This window comes from Channa argus, chromosome 1, assembly GCF_033026475.1.
Source record: "Channa argus isolate prfri chromosome 1, Channa argus male v1.0, whole genome shotgun sequence".
Taxonomy (NCBI): Eukaryota; Metazoa; Chordata; class Actinopteri; order Anabantiformes; family Channidae; genus Channa; species Channa argus.
The window spans coordinates 4,379,369-4,398,468 of NC_090197.1; the positions used below are offsets into that span (position 1 = coordinate 4,379,369).

The 19,100-nt window shown below is 40.1% G+C and overlaps 1 protein-coding gene across 1 annotated transcript; it reads left to right on the forward strand.

Moving 5' to 3' along the window:
• Positions 1–1,800: 1,800 nt before the first annotated feature.
• Positions 1,801–13,533, forward strand: LOC137132266 (C-type lectin domain family 12 member B-like). Its single transcript, XM_067514623.1, has 8 exons — positions 1,801–2,091; positions 2,831–2,947; positions 8,439–8,537; positions 8,682–8,759; positions 8,863–8,925; positions 9,224–9,366; positions 10,822–10,925; positions 11,754–13,533. The coding sequence occupies exons 1-8, from the start codon at positions 1,947–1,949 to the stop codon at positions 11,884–11,886; spliced, it is 882 nt and encodes a 293-aa protein (XP_067370724.1). The 5' UTR covers positions 1,801–1,946; the 3' UTR covers positions 11,887–13,533.
• The last annotated feature ends 5,567 nt before the right edge of the window (positions 13,534–19,100 follow it).

Here is a 19,100-nt window from a genome sequence, read left to right on the forward strand (position 1 = left end):
CACCTGTGCCTCAGATCACAGTGTCAGACACAGTTCTGCAGGTGGACGTACTGGGGACGGTCTGTGAGGTAGTCCGAGATCCAGGCAACCACAGGGTTGTCAGTGAGCGTTAAGTTTAATTTCTCCACCAGCAGGACAGGCTGGATTGTGTTAAAAGCACTTCAGAATTCAGCTCAGCAGGTGGATGAGGGCGTCCTCTACCCTAAGTGGAGGGTGATAAGCAAACTGGAAGGGGTCCAGAGATGGTTTAACCAGAGCATCAAGGAAGTCCAGGACCAGTCTCCAACACTTTTATGATGTGGGAGGTTAGAGCCACGGGTAGTTGCTGGGGACACTGGGGCGGGACACTTTCTGTCCTGGTACCAGGCATGATGTTTTCCATCCCACAGGCCCCCTCTCCAGCTGCAGGCTCAGGTTAAAGATGTGCTGCAGGATGCCACATAGCTGTGGGGCACAGGCTTCCAGTACCCTGGGGCTGACTCCATCAGGACCTGCAGCCTTTGTGGGGCACAGCCTGCATAGCTGTCTCCTCATCTGCTCTGCTGAGATGGTCATTACTGCAGAGACAGGAGTGGTGTCTGAATCCCACAGGGACGAGACGTGGTCACCAGTAGTGAAGCTCTTTGGGGGTTGGATATGAGGCACAAAATCAAATCTATTGAAAACAGACAACACAATGCAGTAAAACATCTCTGACATAAATTCTACTTTTACAGAAGCAGAATCAGAAAACTGTTTATTGCCAGTCACAGCTAAGAACACTTGACTGTACTAAGAATTTGTCTTGGTGTCAGGTGCACACACATGACTAGAATATAAAGTTAGAATGCAAAGGTTTGCACCAAGGTTATAATCCAAAAAAAGTAATAAAGTTTTTAATTTGAAACTGTCAGATGACAATTCTTGTTCAACTTGTTTATCATTAGGGTCATAGTTGGTGATGGAGTCATACTGGAGGGAATGTATAGTTACGAGGTGGTTCTAATGTTTTGGCCCCTTCATTCATCTGCTTCATTCTTCCTGTGTGATCTGATTTTCACACGTGAATGTTCCAAAATGAATTGATCACAAAACACAAATTAATTCTGAGCTATTTTAGTCATTAAATGTTTATTGCTTTAATAATTATACTGGACTTACTGTAGGGACATAGTTCAGCCACTATGGGGAGCAATGTCCCCCCTGCATCCTAATAGAGTCCAGACTGAAGATGCAGCAGTTTACTACTGTCAGAGTCTCCACAGCATCAACAGTCAGTGGTTGTTCACACAGTGAAAAAGCATCGTACAAAAACCTCCCTCAGTCAGGCGCTGATCTGTTCACATTAATCCTCCTCTGTTTCAGTTTGTGATCATTTTTGACCAGATATTTAAATTAACACACTCTGACCCCCCAAGACTCTGGGCCTGTGCCCACTATAGTCTCATGATCCATCAGTGACTTTATCTACTTTATCAATCAGAGTTTTTAGATTTTATGTGTCTGTTGTACTTTGACAAACTTTGTACTGATGCACTAATAGAAACATCGTCTGATCACAACCATTTTCATTGCAGCCTGCTCTGCATTAGTGACACTATGATGTTGTTAAGTCACTGACAGACTGATGGTCTGATACTTTGTATATTGTTAAATGTTTCTTTTTTCATTTTGTTCATCTGTAAGAAAGAAACACTTCCTGTTTTTTATTTCCTGTTAATCTGCTGTTGTATTTTTATACACCAGTCAAATAAATGAAAAGGTGTGAACACATTTGTTTTCTTGTTACTTCCTGAACCAGACAGAAGGTTGAACCCTGACAGCAGCATCAGTAAAGTAGATCATGTTACTGCATTTCTCTCTGCCACAGGTCGTAGTTTATACTACAGTAGAAGACTTTAAAGTTTTACTGCAGCACAGTAACAGTCAGTGAAGTTCAGCTACTGTCCGTCTGTCTCAGTCTCAAGATGTCTTCAGATATTTACACCAAGGTGAGATACAACAGAGAGGTGGAGGAAGATGGAGGAGAGTGGGAGGAAAGAGAGGTGGATATCTACGAGAGTACAGATGTTATCAGAGATGATGTCACTGATATTCAGTCACAGGAAGAAAGTAAGTGATTGGACACAGGTGTAAATCTGCTTTGTTGCTCTGTTCTGTCCACACAGCATCTACTGCACATCTGTTCATCTTGTTGCATCTTCCTGAACTTTCTTTTATTCTCTATTAAAGGTTTTTTAATGGAAAATATGACAAATCAATATTACAAATAACTTTGCTTTGTTTGAGTGGCTTTAGATCATGTTAGACTGATATGTGATGTTTTTCCTGCATTCAGAACCTGCAGCCCATCACTGTTCTCTCTGTATCTATATCCTACATGTACAGTTTGTAGGAAACAGCTGCAAAATGTGTGTTCAGTTAGTTGGATGCTCTTCTGCTGACTACATGTAAACTAACACAGGTTTCTGTAGAAAACTCATTTTCAGGGGTTTTGTTGCTGAATGTGTTCAGTTTTTGGCTTCAGTCCTACTGGTCACAGTTTAACATTTATTCAGTTGTCAGATCTGTAGAAGCATCAGCTCTGGTAAAGAGTTTTACCACAGACTGGAACAAACACACAACAGGAAGAAGTGGGATGTGTAAAGTGACTGTTCAGTTGGACACTTCTGGGGTCAACTGCAACACGAACATGATAATCTGTCAGATCACTGATCTCTAGTGTTGATGTGACATTTTGAACAGATGCCACCACAACCACAGACCTGAACCACGATGCTTGTGGGTAAACTGCCATGATTAAAGCTGATGATCAGTAACAACCAGCTTCCATGTTGTTTTGTCTCTGTAGGACCACAGACTCAGAATCATCCTCCAGTCCACACAAAGTCTTTCAGAGGAGCTGCTCTGTGTTTAGCAGTGCTGTGTCTTCTGATGGCAGCTGGGATCATCGTCCTGTCCACATATCGTAAGATAAACTGCTCTGATTGGTTGTTTCTAGATTTGTACTTTATTGATCCTGAAGGAAATTTAAAGCATCCACTAACTTACGCAGCTTAAAATGCTCAAATACACAAAATTAAATATAAATATAAATAGTAATGAAAAGTAATAGTCCACGTTTTTACTAAGCCAATAAACCTAAATTAGCTCAGTATAAAAGTGAACATGATGAGACTAATAAAGGTCAAGAGGGCAACAAAGCCAATGAAACACAGCACAATGACGGTGGACACTGCTGACTGTGTTGTTGTACACTGGACTTTGGTACCGAGCAGAATTAAACTGATGGCTTGGGGGACAAAAGGAACTGGACTGGGACAGCAGTCTACACAGCGTCATCACCAGGCATAGAAGCGTTTTCAGTGGCAAAGCGTGGTTAGTGTGATGGTCAAGAGTTTGAGGGTCCTTCTCTCAGCCAATGATGTAAGAGGCTCCTGTTCCGTTCCCAGCTCAGAGCCACTCACCAACCTGTCCAGCCGTGCAGCATCCCTCTTCCTAATGCTGCCTCTTCAGTGAACCACATCACGGAAGAGAACACTGGCTACCACAGTCTGGTAGAACATCGGAAGAAGATTTCAGATCTTGAAAGACACCAGGCTCCTTGGAAAGAAGAGTCTGTCCTTTCCTGTAGAGGGCATCAGTGTTTGCTCTCCAGTCCAGTCTGTCATCCAACTGGAATCCCAGGTAGTTGAAGGTTCTGACCAACTCCACACTGACCCCCTCAACGGAGATCAGTTGTAGGGGGTCCTGGGTCTCTGGAAATCCACAAGCATGTCCTTAGTCTTGAAGCTGTTCAGCTACAGATGGTTTGAGCTGCACCATAGCACAAAGTCTTTCACCAGGCTCCTGTACCCCCCCTCCTGATAAACTCTACAATGGCTGTGTCATTCACATGGGACATAACTTGGAGTTGTATCCAAAGTCTGATGTGTACAGGGTGAACAGGACAGAAAAGAGCACAGTCCCCTGTGGTGCCCCCTTTTTGCTGACCACAGTCCCACAGGTGAACTCCCTCAGTTTGACATACTGTGGTCTCCCTCCACTTAGCATCTGGAGTGTTGCTGGTTAACCACGTCTCTGTGAAGCAGCAGACTACAGTCCTTGTTAATCCTCTAGTTTTTCACTACAGCTGCCAGTTCATCAGTCTTCTTGCACAATGAATTAACATTCCACATAACCACAGATGGAATAAACATCTTATGCCTCTGGTTCTCCAGCTGCATAGCCCTGAGTTTAGTACCGGCCTCCTGCCCCAGTACTTGCACCTCAGCTCACTGTGGATCTTCTTTTTATCTAATTATCTTCATCTGTTTGGTGAGAAGTTCATTATGTTACATTGACAATAATGTCGTTTTTGTGATTAACTGTGAATCCGAAGCTGTTTAAAATACATTTCAAATTCCATAATGAAGCTTCATTTATGTCATTTCATGAAGCATCTTTGAAAAGCTCATTATACCCTACTGACATCGAGTGTGTAAATTATTTGCAGCAAACAGCACCAATTATGATGAAGGTAAAGCACCAGGTAATGTAAGTGTGTAGAAATGTATTTGATGTCAGATGTTACCCACCTTTAAATTTCCCCTTCAATTGGTAAAAAGAAGAAAAAAGTTTGAATACCTGGGATTCATAACCAGTACAATGGTACAATACCGTTGGCCTCCATGTTGGTCTCTTGGAACTGTTTGCAACAGTTTTTCAAACTCTCTGTCCCTGTGCCAGTGTGTGGCAGCGTCCGAAGCTCACGATGCAAACACCCACAAACACTAATGAACGTCTTTCTCTAAGCAGCAAGTGTCCAGAATCTCCCAGTGTCAGATGTAGTTACCGTCCTCACTCAGTAGCTTGGTGTAATACGTGTCTCCCACATTCACCATGCTAGCATGAAGGAGCTAAGCTAACTACAGTCCACAGCGTGGTGAAGGCCTTAGAGTCTATGAAGTGAATGTAGAGACAGCAAACAGCTCCTACTGCTCCCATACTTTATAAAATACAGATACAGAAACATTCAGGAGTTTAGTGAACCAACAACATTACTGGAACTTTACCAAACATGGATATTGTATTTTTGTCTCTTCCCTCAGTCAGGCTCCGTTTTCTGCTCCTTCCTCCTGTTCTCTTCCCTCCTGCTTCGTTGTTTGAGTTTCCCACTCACCTAAACATCACTAATTGTCCAACACAAATGACTGACACCTGTGTTGTCCACTAACAACACAGAGAAAGGGAGAAAGATGCGTTTAACAACCATTCTGAACATAGGATATTTCATTTACATAAGTGTCCAATTATAACAGTCCACATTCAACAAAAGCTGGAAACTCCCCTTCTGCTCCACACAAGCACTGAAACTTTGATATCACATGGAGCATCACTACTGTTCACCTGATCACATCCTAGCAAAGGAATCTGAACAGGTGCCATTGGGGCATCGAGGTGTTTCATTCACTCACATACAGATAGTTCACAGTGATCTGTCCTGTCATTCTTACAAACTATGAGATGGTTTAATAGTATGTGTGTGTGTGCAACAGCTCCAAACTAACTGAGTGGGATAAATAAAGCTGTATTTTATTGTATTGATCAGAGTAGGTCCAGTTCTCTCCTTCATGACCTTTGTGAGCCGTTGCACCACTTGCTCTGTCCATGTTTTAAGCTGTAATTTTTACATTTATTTAAAACTTAGATTTGTGGACTTTGAACAGAATAATAAGTTGAAACTGCAGCAACAGCTCACACATCACATTTCCTGTCAGAAACACTTCTTGTTTATATTTAGTTTGATCTGAGACAGGAAGTCAGCTTTTTACACCTATAATTATATACTAATGATATGCAGACAAACACAGTTCTGCTAATGAAGCTTATATCTTAGTACGATGACCAGGAAACATTTAAAAATATGAGAATGAGCTGTGTTTCTCAATATTTTTACAAGTTTTCCAGATAACATTCAGAAATAGTCAATTATATTTACAACACAAAAATAAAGATTTATATCAAACACAAATGTATTTAAAGTGTCAGTGGTTGTGGTTTGTCCTGCTGCTACTTCCTTGATGCTCTCTGTTCAAAGCTGCCTGACTCAGACGGAAACAGACAGTGAAGACTGGTCACAAAGAAGTTCACTTAGTTTTTAGCTCTTTAGTTCATCAACACGTCGACAGAAATTCAAACTGAGTCTGATCTGAGGGTGAAATATATTAGAGGAGAGAGAGAGAACATGGAGGTGGAGATGATGGAGGATGGAGATCAGTGTGATGATGTTGGATCACAACAAGCTGGTGAGTTTGAATAATTATGTTCACTATTGTGACAACAGAGTGGACGTTGAAAACAAGAGGGGACAAAATTTACCAAAATAATCACAACTAAGGCTCAGGGACTAGTTAGACTAGGAAATGAAAGAACAAACAAAGGCTACTAAATAAATAAGGCACAGATCAACGTTAAACTACTAAAGCAGGTAAACACAAGGGGAAGACTAAGGAGAATAACAGGAATATAACAGGACACAAACTACTGAACAAAGGATCACATGTAATAATGATTAAAGTAAAGCGGAGCACAACTTAAAAAACACACTTGAAGGGAAAGATACCAAAGTAACACAGTTGGGGGAGCACGTAAACACAAGAACTAAGGGGAGGCAGACACGAACAAACTAAGCATAAAGCACTGGCAAACTGAAGAACACACAAGCAAACCTAAACACGAAAAAACCAGGATCAAAACAAGCGGACAAAACTAGAGACTAGACCAAAACACTGAATTAAACAAAAGGCAAACCTCAGACCAAAACCACACAGAAAACACGGAGTCCAGGATACTAGAGTCCAGATTTCCCAAAAGTTCAAGAAACATAAGTTTAGGCTTTACCAAAAGTCCAGAGTCTACTGTGGGGTTGGTGAGGACAATAACGACGACAATGAAGAAAGTAACAACGATAGAAGTGACCATGTGAACAACGACGAGGATCTGGCAGGGAGTGAGGGGAAGACTGAACTAAAATAGAGGAGGGAACAGGTGCAAACCATCAGGGACAAATGAAGCTGGGGAAAAGAAACCAAGGCACAGGAAGTAGGGGGGAGGGGCCACAAAATAAAGGTCCAGGAACAGGAAGTGCACTGACATCCTGACAGAGCTGTTAGAACTTGGTTACTATGCGTCTCCATCAATGTGCTGCAGGGCTCAGATCTTGGTCCTTTTTCCATCTATACTACATCCCTGGGTTCTGTCATCCACTCACATGGTTTTTCCTATCATTGCTATGCTGATGACACACAGCTCTTCCTGTCCTTTCCACTGAGGACTCCACTGTCTCATATTACATTTCTGCCTGTCTCTCTGACATCTTTGCTTTAATAAGAGAAAGACATCTTCAGCTCAACATCACCAAGACAGAAGTTCTAGTCTTCACAGCCAGACCTTCAAACAACATCAGCATCAACATTGGGTCTTCAATGATTGTCCCCACTAAGTCTGCCAGAAATCTGAGGATCATCATAAACAACAGACTGACTTTTACTGACATCTCCTCTGTCTCTAGGGCAGCAGATTTGTCCTCTACAAGATCTGAAAGATCAGATCCGACCTTTCTGAATATACAACCCAACTCACTGTGCAGGCTCTGCTCATATCATCCAGGTCTACAATCCCTCCCACCTACTACGCTCTGCTGAAGAACATTTCCACTTTAAAAAAGGAAAAACACTTTTCCAATCAACACTTCATCTCATTGCACTTAACGTTTTCACCTTGACTTTTCTGCTGCTTTGTTCCTCACTTGTAAGTCACTTTGGATAAAAGTCTGCTAAATAAAATATGTAAATGTGAATATACTTTGTTCCAAAAGTGAGACACTAGAGGGCAGTTTCCACATCATATGAATGAAGGTGCAGCAGGAACCTTCATGGGACACAAAGTGTTTTCAGAGTTATTAGGAAAAAACAATAAAAATTCACAATTCAACAAAGCAAAAGTAAATATTGACATTTTGTCCCATAATTTAAAGTGCTACATGTTTTCTAATAATTTCATGTGCTCATGTAGTTAATTAGTGAATTTGGCAGGTTGGAAATAGGTTGATACTGAATTTCTCAGTAAAATGTTCACAACACAACAACATGTTCACAGAACAACATCTACTTTGTGACAACAGCAGAAATAAAGTGATTTCTGCTTCTGTTCAAAGTCACAGCACTTGGTGAAGTTGAAATCCTTTAAAAACAAGTATTTAACGTTACAGACATTTGTGTTGGTTCTTTGTTGGCTCTAGTCACGACTCCCTGAGTGAATTTATCACAGCAGGTGAAAGAACTGTGGCTTCAACAAGTTACTAGTGTTATTAAGTGTGACAGTGACACTTTAACGTGCTCAGGAAACTTCAATATGCTGTATTTAAAACACAATGATTTCATGGTTTTGATCTGTTTGGATTTGGTTTTTCCCTCCAGATAATTTAGTGACTTTGGAGAAAAATGATCTGGAGAAGAAACTCAACAACGTGAGTCACAGTTCCAATCAGTCACAGCATCTCATCAAGCAGCTCCAGGGTAAAACTTCAGGATCCAACTTCACAATGTTTCCATGTTCTCATAGTGTTTTTCTACTGTTCTAATACAAAGACAGCAGTCAACAAACTCAGTTACAGAGACTCATTGTTTCTTTGGTTTTGTGTTTCTCATCATTTCATTCAGTCACCAAAGAAAAAGAGCTTCAATCCAGGATTGACAACCTGACCAAAAGCTACAATGAGCTCCAGGACAAAATGTCACGTAAGATTTTGAAATAATTACCAAATATCATTATACACAAGATTCACCTTCATGTTACGTTGAGACATGACAGGATTTATATTGTTGTAATGTTGTTTTTAAGACACGTCAGTCACCAACAGTCAGTTACAGGATGAAATAAAGCAGCTGAAAGACAAAATTCAAGGTGAGAAAATTTTAAAAACTAAAACCAAAAAGCAGGATTAAAGTAATTTCCATGATATGACTTAAATGTGCCTTTATGTTCAGTTAGAGTTGTTTCATTTTGTTGAACATTTTTCTATGTGGATATTTCTGTTGCAGATCATCACTTAAAAATCTGAGTTTTAACTTCTTTCTAAACTGAAGCTGAAAGAGAAAAGCAGCAGATTAAGATCTTATTTTACACAGTGACACTACAGATCATCATCATTCTGATACTGAATGACATGAAATCTGTCTTTAAACATTTGTTTGACATTAAGGGAAGTTGTGTCCTGAAGGATGGAAGAGATTTGGATCCAGTTGTTACTTTAAATCCACTGAGAAGAAAATTTGGCTTGAGAGCAGAAAAGACTGTGTGAAGAGAGAATCAGATCTGGTGATTATCAACAGCAAAGAGGAACAAGTGAGTGTGTGTGTGTGTGTGTGTGTGTGTGTGTGTGTTAATGTTTGTGTGTTTGTGCGTTAATGTGTGTGTGTGTGTGTGTGTGTGTTAATGTATGTGTGTGTTCGTGTGTGTGTGTGTGTGTGTGTTAATGTGTATGTGTGTGTGTGTGTTATTGTGTGTGTGTTAATGTGTGTGTGTTAATGTGTGTGTGTGTGTGTATGTGTGTGTGTGTTAATGTGTGTGTTAATGTGTGTGTGTGTGTGTTAATGTGTGTGTTAATGTGTGTGTGTGTGTGTGTGTGTTAATGTGTGTGTTAATGTGTGTGTGTGTGTGTGTTTGTGTGTGTGTGTGTGTGTGTTAATGTGTGTGTGTGTGTAAATGTTTGTGTGTGTGTGTAAGTGTGTGTGTGTGTTAGTGTATGTGTGTGTTAATGTGTTAATGTGTGCGTGAGTGTGTGTGTGTTAGTGTGTGTGTGTTAATGAGTGTGTGTGTGTGTGTGTGTTAATATGTGTGTGCGTAAATGTATGTGTGTGAGTGTGTGTGTGTTAATGTGTGTGTGTGTGTGAGTGTGTGTGTGTTAATGTGTGTGTGTGTTAATGTGTGTGTGTGTGAGTGTGTGTGTGTTAATGTGTGTGTGTGTTAATGTGTGTGTGTGTGTGTGTGTGTATGTGTGTGTGTGTTAATGTGTGTGTGTGTGTGTGTGTGTCTGTGTGTGTGTGTGTGCGTGTGTGTCTGTGTGTGTATATATATATATGTGTGTGTGTGTGTGTCTGTATGTGTGTGTGTCTGTGTGTGTGTGTGTCTGTATGTGTGTGTGTGTTTGTGTGTGTATATATATGTGTGTGTGTGTGTGTGTGTGTGTATAATTGTATGTGTGTGTGTGTGTATAATTGTATGTGTGTGTGTGTGTGTGTATAATTGTATGTGTGTGTGTGTGTGTGTGTATAATTGTATGTGTGTGTGTGTGTGTGTGTGTAATTGTATGTGTGTGTGTGTGTGTGTGTGTGTATAATTGTATGTGTGTGTGTGTGTGTGTGTGTATAATTGTATGTGTGTGTGTGTGTGTGTGTGTGTGTGTGTGTGTGTGTGTGTGTGTGTGTGTGTGTGTGTGTGTGTGTGTGTGTATTTGTTTCTGACCTGCTGTCAGTTTTTATAGACAATGAAAAGTCACATGAATATGGGAGAATTTTGATGAACTATAACCAGGAGCTTTGATTTCAGTTAAATGAACAAAAGAAAAAGATGTTTATGATTCAAAAAGCTTCTGCATGAACAATGAAATGTAAAATAAAAAGTTACATTTTATTGAAACACAACAAATACATTCTGCTAAAATATGAACTTTAGTTCCATTCAAACAATGTTTGTTACAACTTTTCTTTTCCTCCAAGTTGGAACAGATTCACATGATGATGTTACTAGAACAGAAAAACTGAATGATGAAAGAAGAAATGATTATTGACTTTCTGTTAGGACTTTGTCACAAAGCTGAATCCGCATGAAGATTCCTGGATTGGTCTAAAGACACAATATCAATGGGAATGGAAATGGGTGGATGGATCACAGCTGACAGAAACGTGAGACACATTTTCTTTCTAATACAGTGACATCAGAGTCATTTTTAGGAGCTAATAGGATCATGTGTTAAAATGTAGGACAGTGACAAAATGATCCAAATCTCTTTGGAAAAATCTTTCTATGAACTCTCTTCATCTCCAGTCTGTGATGAGCTGCAGTAACAATGAGTCAGGATTGAAACATGGTTCAAAGCTCTGGTCACAGTTCAGAGGATTGAATGTGTGTGCTGCTCTCTGTATCCTCACACAGAACAAACATGGTGGAAGAAAAACTAGCTTCAACATTTAGAGTCAAACTTTCTTGAACTTGATCTCAGCATGAAGGAGCAGCTGCCTCTTCTCTGCTCTTTAGAAAGTGAAGAACAGATGAAGGAAAAAGCTGAATATGATCATTAGTCCCAGGGATGGATTCTGCTGCTGTCTTTTCCTCAGAGACAAAGCTGAAAGTGATGTGAGGAAACCTGTTGACAAAGTGAAAAGTCTAACAGACAGTGACTGGGCTCAGAGAGAGAAACACTACTGAACATGTGCAGTGGCTTTAAAAAGCAGGAATCAGAGCAGGAAGACACTAAATGCTGCTGGAGTCTGAGCAGAGTCACTAACTTTGATTGGAATGAATGGAGGAGATCTCAGAGTCCTGGCTCCAGGTTTCAGTTCACATCTGGGATCAGACTTATCCCCATGATCCTTGTGGTGTCAGCAAATCCCCTACATAGTTACTAACATGACACTATTTCAAATCATTAAAATGAGATTTAAGTTTATTTGAAAGTGAAAATAATCATGAATTTATCAAAGTCAAAAACAAGGTTTTATTTTTTTTGACAGCTTCTGGGCGACAGGAGAGAAACATCCCACTGGGTTTTATGCATCATGCTGTGATAAACAAGGAAGATGGAAAAGTGAACGATATTATGATAAAAACTGGATTTGTGAAAAGAAGATTTGCTGCTTCCTCTGATGACAGAAACGTGTGTAGTGTTGGGATGAAGCTGTTTGTCAAACTCTGAAATGTTCTTCCTGATCCTCAGAGTCATCTCACATTTGTTGACTTGTTCATTCTGTGTCACATGTTCAATCCTCTTTATTCCATAGATATTGTCCCTCTGTGCTCTATGGTGCAGACAGAGTAGTGGGGTTGGAAGTCGTCCACACAACAACTACATGTGGACTTACTAACTCTGTAGTCCCACTAAACTGCTGCAGTCACAGGAAACTGCAGCTTCACTTTGTCTGAACTTTGTTTATTGATGAGTTTGTTGCTTCTTTATTTTCTGACACACCTGGAGTCAACAGCTGATTATTTTGAGAGGTTTAGTTTGGAAAATAAATCTTTTCTTGATTGTTCTGACAAATGAATATGTTTTAATCCACATTTCTATTGTTAATTTTTAACATGTATGGGGGAGAAAAAAAATAAACTCGAGAAATATTACACAAAGAAATGTTGTCGACTTTGATGTGAATTAGTTTCCACAGAATCAAACTGATATTTACGACCAAATACAGTCTAATAATTAGTCCCTCTTGATTTCAATGTGCAGTCAGTAAAAACAAACTGGCTCCAGGAATAAGAAAATGAAAATACATCAACCATCCATCCTCCACCATGTTTGACTGTGGGGACTATGTTCTTTTCTTTGAAAGCCTCATTTCTTTTTCTGTAAACAGTGTCTTGATGTCCTTTACCAACAAGCTCTACTTTTGTCTCATCTGTCCACATTCTCCCAGAAGGATTGTGGTTTCGTAACATAAGTTCTGTCAAACTCCAGTCTTGCTTTTTTATGTCTTTGTGTCAGCAGTGGATTCCTCCTCTGTCTCCTACCATAGTGTCCCTTTTCATTCAGACGGTGACGGATAGTGCGAGGTGACACGTCCAGGTAGGTTAGCTACAGAGCCATGAGCTGTAAACCTCTTGATGATATTGCACACGATCTCTGGAGATGGACTTTTAGCCTTGAGATTGTCCATGTTTTTCCACCTCTTTCCACTTCTTTCTTTTCTCAATGCTCGGTGTGACACACAACACAAAGGTTGAGTCAACTTTCCTCCATTTTAACTGGATTGTTGTGGATTACTGTGTTGTCCACACCTGTTACTTGCCACAGGTGTGTCTACATACAAATTCTGACAAAATTGCCAGGGTGCTGATATTTTTGGCCATGACTTTAGATGAAAATGGTTTTCAGTGCTTTACTTCCTCTTTAAATGTAGTAGCCATGGCGACAGTCAGGCATCACTGATGAAGCATGAAAACAGATGGTTTCAGGACTAAAGATAAAAAGTAAAACTAGTTCCAGAGTATTAAGTTGGACAGAACATTTTTGGAAACCTAATATCTATAAATTGCTGAAATTAAAATGTTAGTTTAACAATAGTTGGAACTTAAAAATTTAAATGTCTGAAGAAAGTGTGATGAAATAAACAGTTTCTGTAATGGTATTAACAACTAAATCAGCTAAAAAGATGCAGTAATGTCTACAATTATTATATAAAATAGAAAACAGTATAAGTAGAACTCCAGAGCTTAAGGAGACAAAAGTACAGTTGACAGCAGTCTGCATGTTTCCAGCATTGAACGTTGGATTATAACCTCAGACTATAGAGAGACATGACTCTTTGATGCTGAAACAGTTCTGGAAAGTCATTGTCACATTTTGTCAGCTGATGTAAAAGTGACCATGAACATAATGTCACATATTTCCTGAAGGTTTAGATTTTATATTTGAAAATAATCTATGCTGTCTTTAATTCTTTATTAGAATTATGTTAATTTGAATGAAAAAGATAAGAAGCTAATCAATAAATCAGAAATATATATTTTTTTAAGATTAAAAGGAAAAAAAAAAAACTAAAAGTCAAAACATCATCTATGACACATTTTTAAGAGGTTTTCTCACCATCAACAAAACCCTAAAAACTCATCAATCCACAGATAATCAGCCTGATCCAAGTCCCTGTTGGAGTCAGTGTGATCATTTCCATAGAGCCACTTTGCATCAGCAGCACCATGCTCCAGTGCTCTGGGAGAGTTTATAGTCCTGAGAGTTGAACACTGGATGACTGACAGCTGTCCTTCATGACAACAGAAGACACAGAAATCCTCCTCATCAAAAACATGACTCTGATCTCCGTCCTCATCTGGACTCTCCTCTGCTGCTGCTTCACAGGTAAAGTCCAGAGAATCCAACTCCTCTCCTCTATCAACATCCGTCCCTCTGAAATGAAGCCCACAAAACCATGATGCTGCTTTCTGTTTTTGTCTCTGTGTCCTCAGAGTCCAGAGGTCAGGTCACAGTGACTCAGCCTGGAGCAGTGAGCTCTGCTCTGGGAGGAACCACAACCATCAACTGTAAAACCAGTCAGGATGTGTATGCTGGGAGCTATTTAGCCTGGTACCAACAGAAAGATGGAGAACGTCCTAAGCTCCTTATTTATTATGCCACCACTCGAGCATCAGGGATTCCAGATCGTTTTTCAGGCAGTGGATCAAACTCTGACTTCACTCTGACCATCAGTGGAGTCCAGACTGAAGATGCAGCAGTTTACTTCTGTCAGAGTGTTCACAACATCAACAGTCAGTATGTGTTCACACAGTGAAAAAGCATCGTACAAAAACCTCCCTCAGTCAGACTGAACAGAAACTGAACTGATGCTGCAGCTGGAAGCTACTGCAGAGACTGATACAGTTCACTGAATGTACACAAACAACAGCTGATGGTTAAAATCGAGATCATTCACTGTATCTGTTATGCTGAACATCAGTGTGTAACATCTTTACAAACACTCATTTATTACCTTGTTACTCGATAATATTTTATAATATTCTATAATTATTAAATCTTGATGACTCCACCCTGTAGGGACTGATGCAATTCACTAAAGACACGCACACGCACACACACGTTAAAAACATTTCTTTACAATATGTTTGAAATCCTGATTATCTTCACAGGAAAGTCTGTTTCACTTCATTCTCACTCATTCATATCACATGTCCATATAAAATCATGTGGTAAGTAGAGGAGCTATTTTAAGATTATGATGATGTTCATAGTTTAAAACATGATTTCTAAATACTCCCTCGATTTTGAATGTTTAGGATTTATTTTCCATCTCAGTCACCAAAGAACCCAACATACATCTCTTTGGTTGAAGCTGGAGTATCCAGACGAAACCCACGCAAGCACAGGGAGAAGATACAAACTCCACAGAGAAAGGTCGCAGCCAGCTGGGAGGAGATCAGGAAGTATCTTATCTCAGCACATAAGATCTGCAAGAAGTGAACTGAAACTCTCTGTGCCTTCATGTTCTGAAATCGAATTTTGGCTCCTATTTAACATCAATGAGGCTGAAGCCAGTGATCAAGCAGCTCAGAGTAATGCAGTTCCCTCCTTTACCAGGTGAGGGCGCTGATCTGTTCACATTAATCCTCCTCTGTTTCAGTTTGTGATCATTTTTGACCAGATATTTAAATGAACACACACTGACCCCCAGGACTCTGGGCCTGTGCCGACTATAGTCTCATGATCCATCAGTGAATTCATCTACTTTATCTTATATCAATCAGAGTTTTTAGATTTTATGTGTCTGTTGTACTTTTACACACTTTGTACTGATGGTTGTACCAATAGAAACAGAGTCTGACCACAACCATTTTCATTGCAGCCTGCTCTGCATTAGTGACACTATGATGTTGTTAAGTCACTGACGGACTGATGGTCTGACACTTTGTATATTGTTAAATGTTTCTTTCATTAAAATGATTTTGTTCATCTGTAAGAAAGAAACACGTCCTGTTTTTCATTTCCTGTTAATCTGCTGTCGTATTTTCATCCACCAGTCAAATGAATGAAAATGTGTGAACACATTTGTTTTCTTGTTACTTCCTGAACCAGACAGAAGGTTGAACTCTGACAGCAGCATCAGTAAAGTAGATCATGTTACTGCATTTCTCTCTGCCACAGGTCGTAGTTTATACTACAGTAGAAGTCTTTAAAGTTTTACTGCAGCACAGTAACAGTCAGTGAAGTTCAGCTACTGTCCGTCTGTCTCAGTCTCAAGATGTCTTCAGATATTTACGCCAAACCAGATATTTCCAAGAAGGTGAGATACAACAGAAAGGTGGAGGAAGATGGAGGAGAGTGGGAGGAAAGAGAGGTGGATATCTACGAGAACACAGATGATATCAGAGATGATGTCACTGATATTCAGTCAAAGGAAGAAAGTAAGTGATTGGACACAGGTGTAAATCTGCTTTGTTGCTCTGTTCTGTCCACACAGCATCTACTGCACATCTGTTCATCTTGTTGCTCTTCCTGAACTTTCTTTCTTTTATTCTCTATTAAAGGTTTTTAATGGAAAATATGACAAATCAATATTACAAATAACTTTGCTTTGTTTGAGTGGCTTTAGATCATGTTAGACTGATATGTGATGTTTTTCCTCCATTCAGAACCTGCAGCCCATCACTGTTCTCTTTGTATCTATATCCTACATGTACAGTTTGTAGGAAACAGCTGCAAAATGTGTGTTCAGTTAGTTGGATGCTCTTTTGCTGACTACATGTAAACTAACACAGGTTTCTGTAGAAAAGTCATTTTCAGGGGTTTTGTCGCTGAATGTGTTCAGTCTTTGGCTTCAGTCCTACTGGTCACAGTTTAACATTTATTCAGTTGTCAGATCTGTAGAAGCATCAGCTCTGGTAAAGAGTTTTACCCCAGACTGGAACAAACACACAACAGGAAGAAGTGGGAGGTGTAAAGTGACTGTTCAGTTGGACACTTCTGTGGTCAACTGCAACACAAACATGATAATCTGTCAGATTACTGAACTCTAGTGTTGATGTGACATTTTGAACAGATGCCACCACAACCACAGACCTGAACCACGATGCTTGTGGGTAAACTGCCATGATTAAAGCTGATGATCAGTAACAACCAGCTTCCATGTTGTTTTGTCTCTGTAGGACCACAGACTCAGAATCATCCTCCAGTCCACAGAAAGTCTTTCAGAGGAGCTGCTCTGTGTCTAGCAGTGCTGTGTCTTCTGATGGCAGCTGGGATCATCGTCTTGTCCACATATCGTAAGATAAACTGCTCTGATTGGTTGTTCTAGATTTGTACTTTATTGATCCTGAGGGAAATTTAAAGCGTCAACTAACTTACGCAGCTTAAAATGCTGAAATACACAAAATAAAATATGAATATAAATATTAATGAACAGTAACAGTCCAAGTTTTTACTAAGCCAATAAACCTAAGTTAGCTCAGTATAAAAGTGAACATGATGAGACTAATAAAGGTCAAGAGGGCAACAACGCCAATGAAACACAACACAGTGACGGTGGACACTGACTGTGTTGTTGCACCCTGGACTTTGGTACTGAGCAGAATTAAACTGATGGCTTGGGGGACAAAAGGACTAAAAGTCTTGAAGCTGTTCAGCTACAGATGGTTTGAGCTGCACCATAGCACAAAGTCTTTCACCAGGCTCCTGTACCCCCCCTCCTGATAAACTCTACAATGGCTGTGTCATTCACATGGGACATAACTTGGAGTTGTAGCCAAAGTCTGATGTGTACAGGGTGAACAGGACAGGAAAGAGCACAGTCCCCTGTGGTGCCCCCTTTTTGCTGACCACAGTCCCAGAGGTGAACTCCCTCAGTTTGACATACTGTGGTCTCCCTCCACTTAGCATCTGGAGTGTTGCTGGTTAACCACGTCTCTGTGAAGCAGCAGACTACAGTCCTTGTTAATCCTCTAGTTTTTCACTACAGCTGCCAGTTCATCAGTCTTCTTCCACAATGAATTAACATTCCACATAACCACAGATGGAACAGACATCTTATGCCTCTGGTTCTCCAGCTTCATAGCCCTGAGTTTAGTACCGGCCTCCTGCCCCAGTACTTGCACCTCAGCTCACTGTGGATCTTCTTTTTATCTAATTATCTTCATCTGTTTGGTGAGAAGTTCATCATGTTACAGTAAGCGGGAATGACAATAATGTCATTTTTGTGATTAACTGTGAAGCTGAAGCTGTTTAAAATCAATTTCAAATTCCATAATGAAGCTTCATTTATGTCATTTCATGAAGCATCTTTGAAAAGCTCATTATACCCTACTGACATCAAGTGTGTAAATTATTTGCAGCAAACAGCACCAATTATGATGAAGGTAAAGCACCAGGTAATGTAAGTGTGTAGAAATGTATTTGATGTCAGATGTTACCCACCTTTAAATTTCCCCTTCAATTGGTAAAAAGAAGAAAAAAGTTTGAATACCTGGGATTCATAACCAGTACAATGGTACAATACCGTTGGCCTCCATGTTGGTCTCTTGGAACTGTTTGCAACAGTTTTTCAAACTCTCTGTCCCGCCGTGTCCAAGCGGTGCAGTGGAGAGACATGTCCTGAGGCTGTCCACGTGTATGGACATTTAGCAGACTCCTAGAGCAGCGGCAGGTCCTGATCACTTCATTGCAGCAGTGTGTGGCAGCGATGCAAACACCCACAAACACTAATGAACGTCTTTCTCTAAGCAGCAAGTGTCCAGAATCTCTCAGTGTCAGATGTAGTTACCTTCCTCACTCAGTAGCTTGGTGTAATACGTGTCTCCCACATTCACCATGCTATTCAATTCAATTCAATTCAACTTTATTTATATAGCGCCAATTCACAACAAAGTCATCTCAGGGCACTTTACAGAATAAAGTCAAGATTATAAAGATATATAAAGAGAACCCAACAATTCCCCCTGGAGCAAGCCATAGGCAACAGTGGAGAGGAAAAACTCCCTTTGCTAGCATGAAGGAGCTAAGCTAACTACAGTCCACAGTGTGGTGAAGGCCTTAGAGTCTATGAAGTGAATGTAGAGACAGCAAACAGCTCCTACTGCTCCCATACTTTATAAAATACAGATACAGAAACATTCAGGAGTTTAGTGAACCAACAACATTACTGGAACTTTACCAAACATGTATATTGTATTTTTGTCTCTTCTCTCAGTCAGGCTCCGTTTTCTGCTCCTTCCTCCTGTTCTCTTCCCTCCTGCTTCGTTCTTTGAGTTTCCCACTCACCTAAACATCACTAATTGTCCAACACAAATGACTGACACCTGTGTTGTCCACTAACAACACAGAGAAAGGGAGAAAGATGCGTTTAACAACCATTCTGAAC

Bases quoted from the DNA above. Each gene is read 5' to 3' on its own strand.
- LOC137132266 (XM_067514623.1), top strand. From the start codon at position 1,947: ATGTCTTCAGATATTTACACCAAGGTGAGATACAACAGAGAGGTGGAG. The intron at 2,092-2,830 runs GTAAGTGATTGG...TTGTCTCTGTAG, and splicing joins TATTCAGTCACAGGAAGAAA to GACCACAGACTCAGAATCAT. The intron at 8,760-8,862 runs GTAAGATTTTGA...GTTGTTTTTAAG, and splicing joins GCTCCAGGACAAAATGTCAC to ACACGTCAGTCACCAACAGT.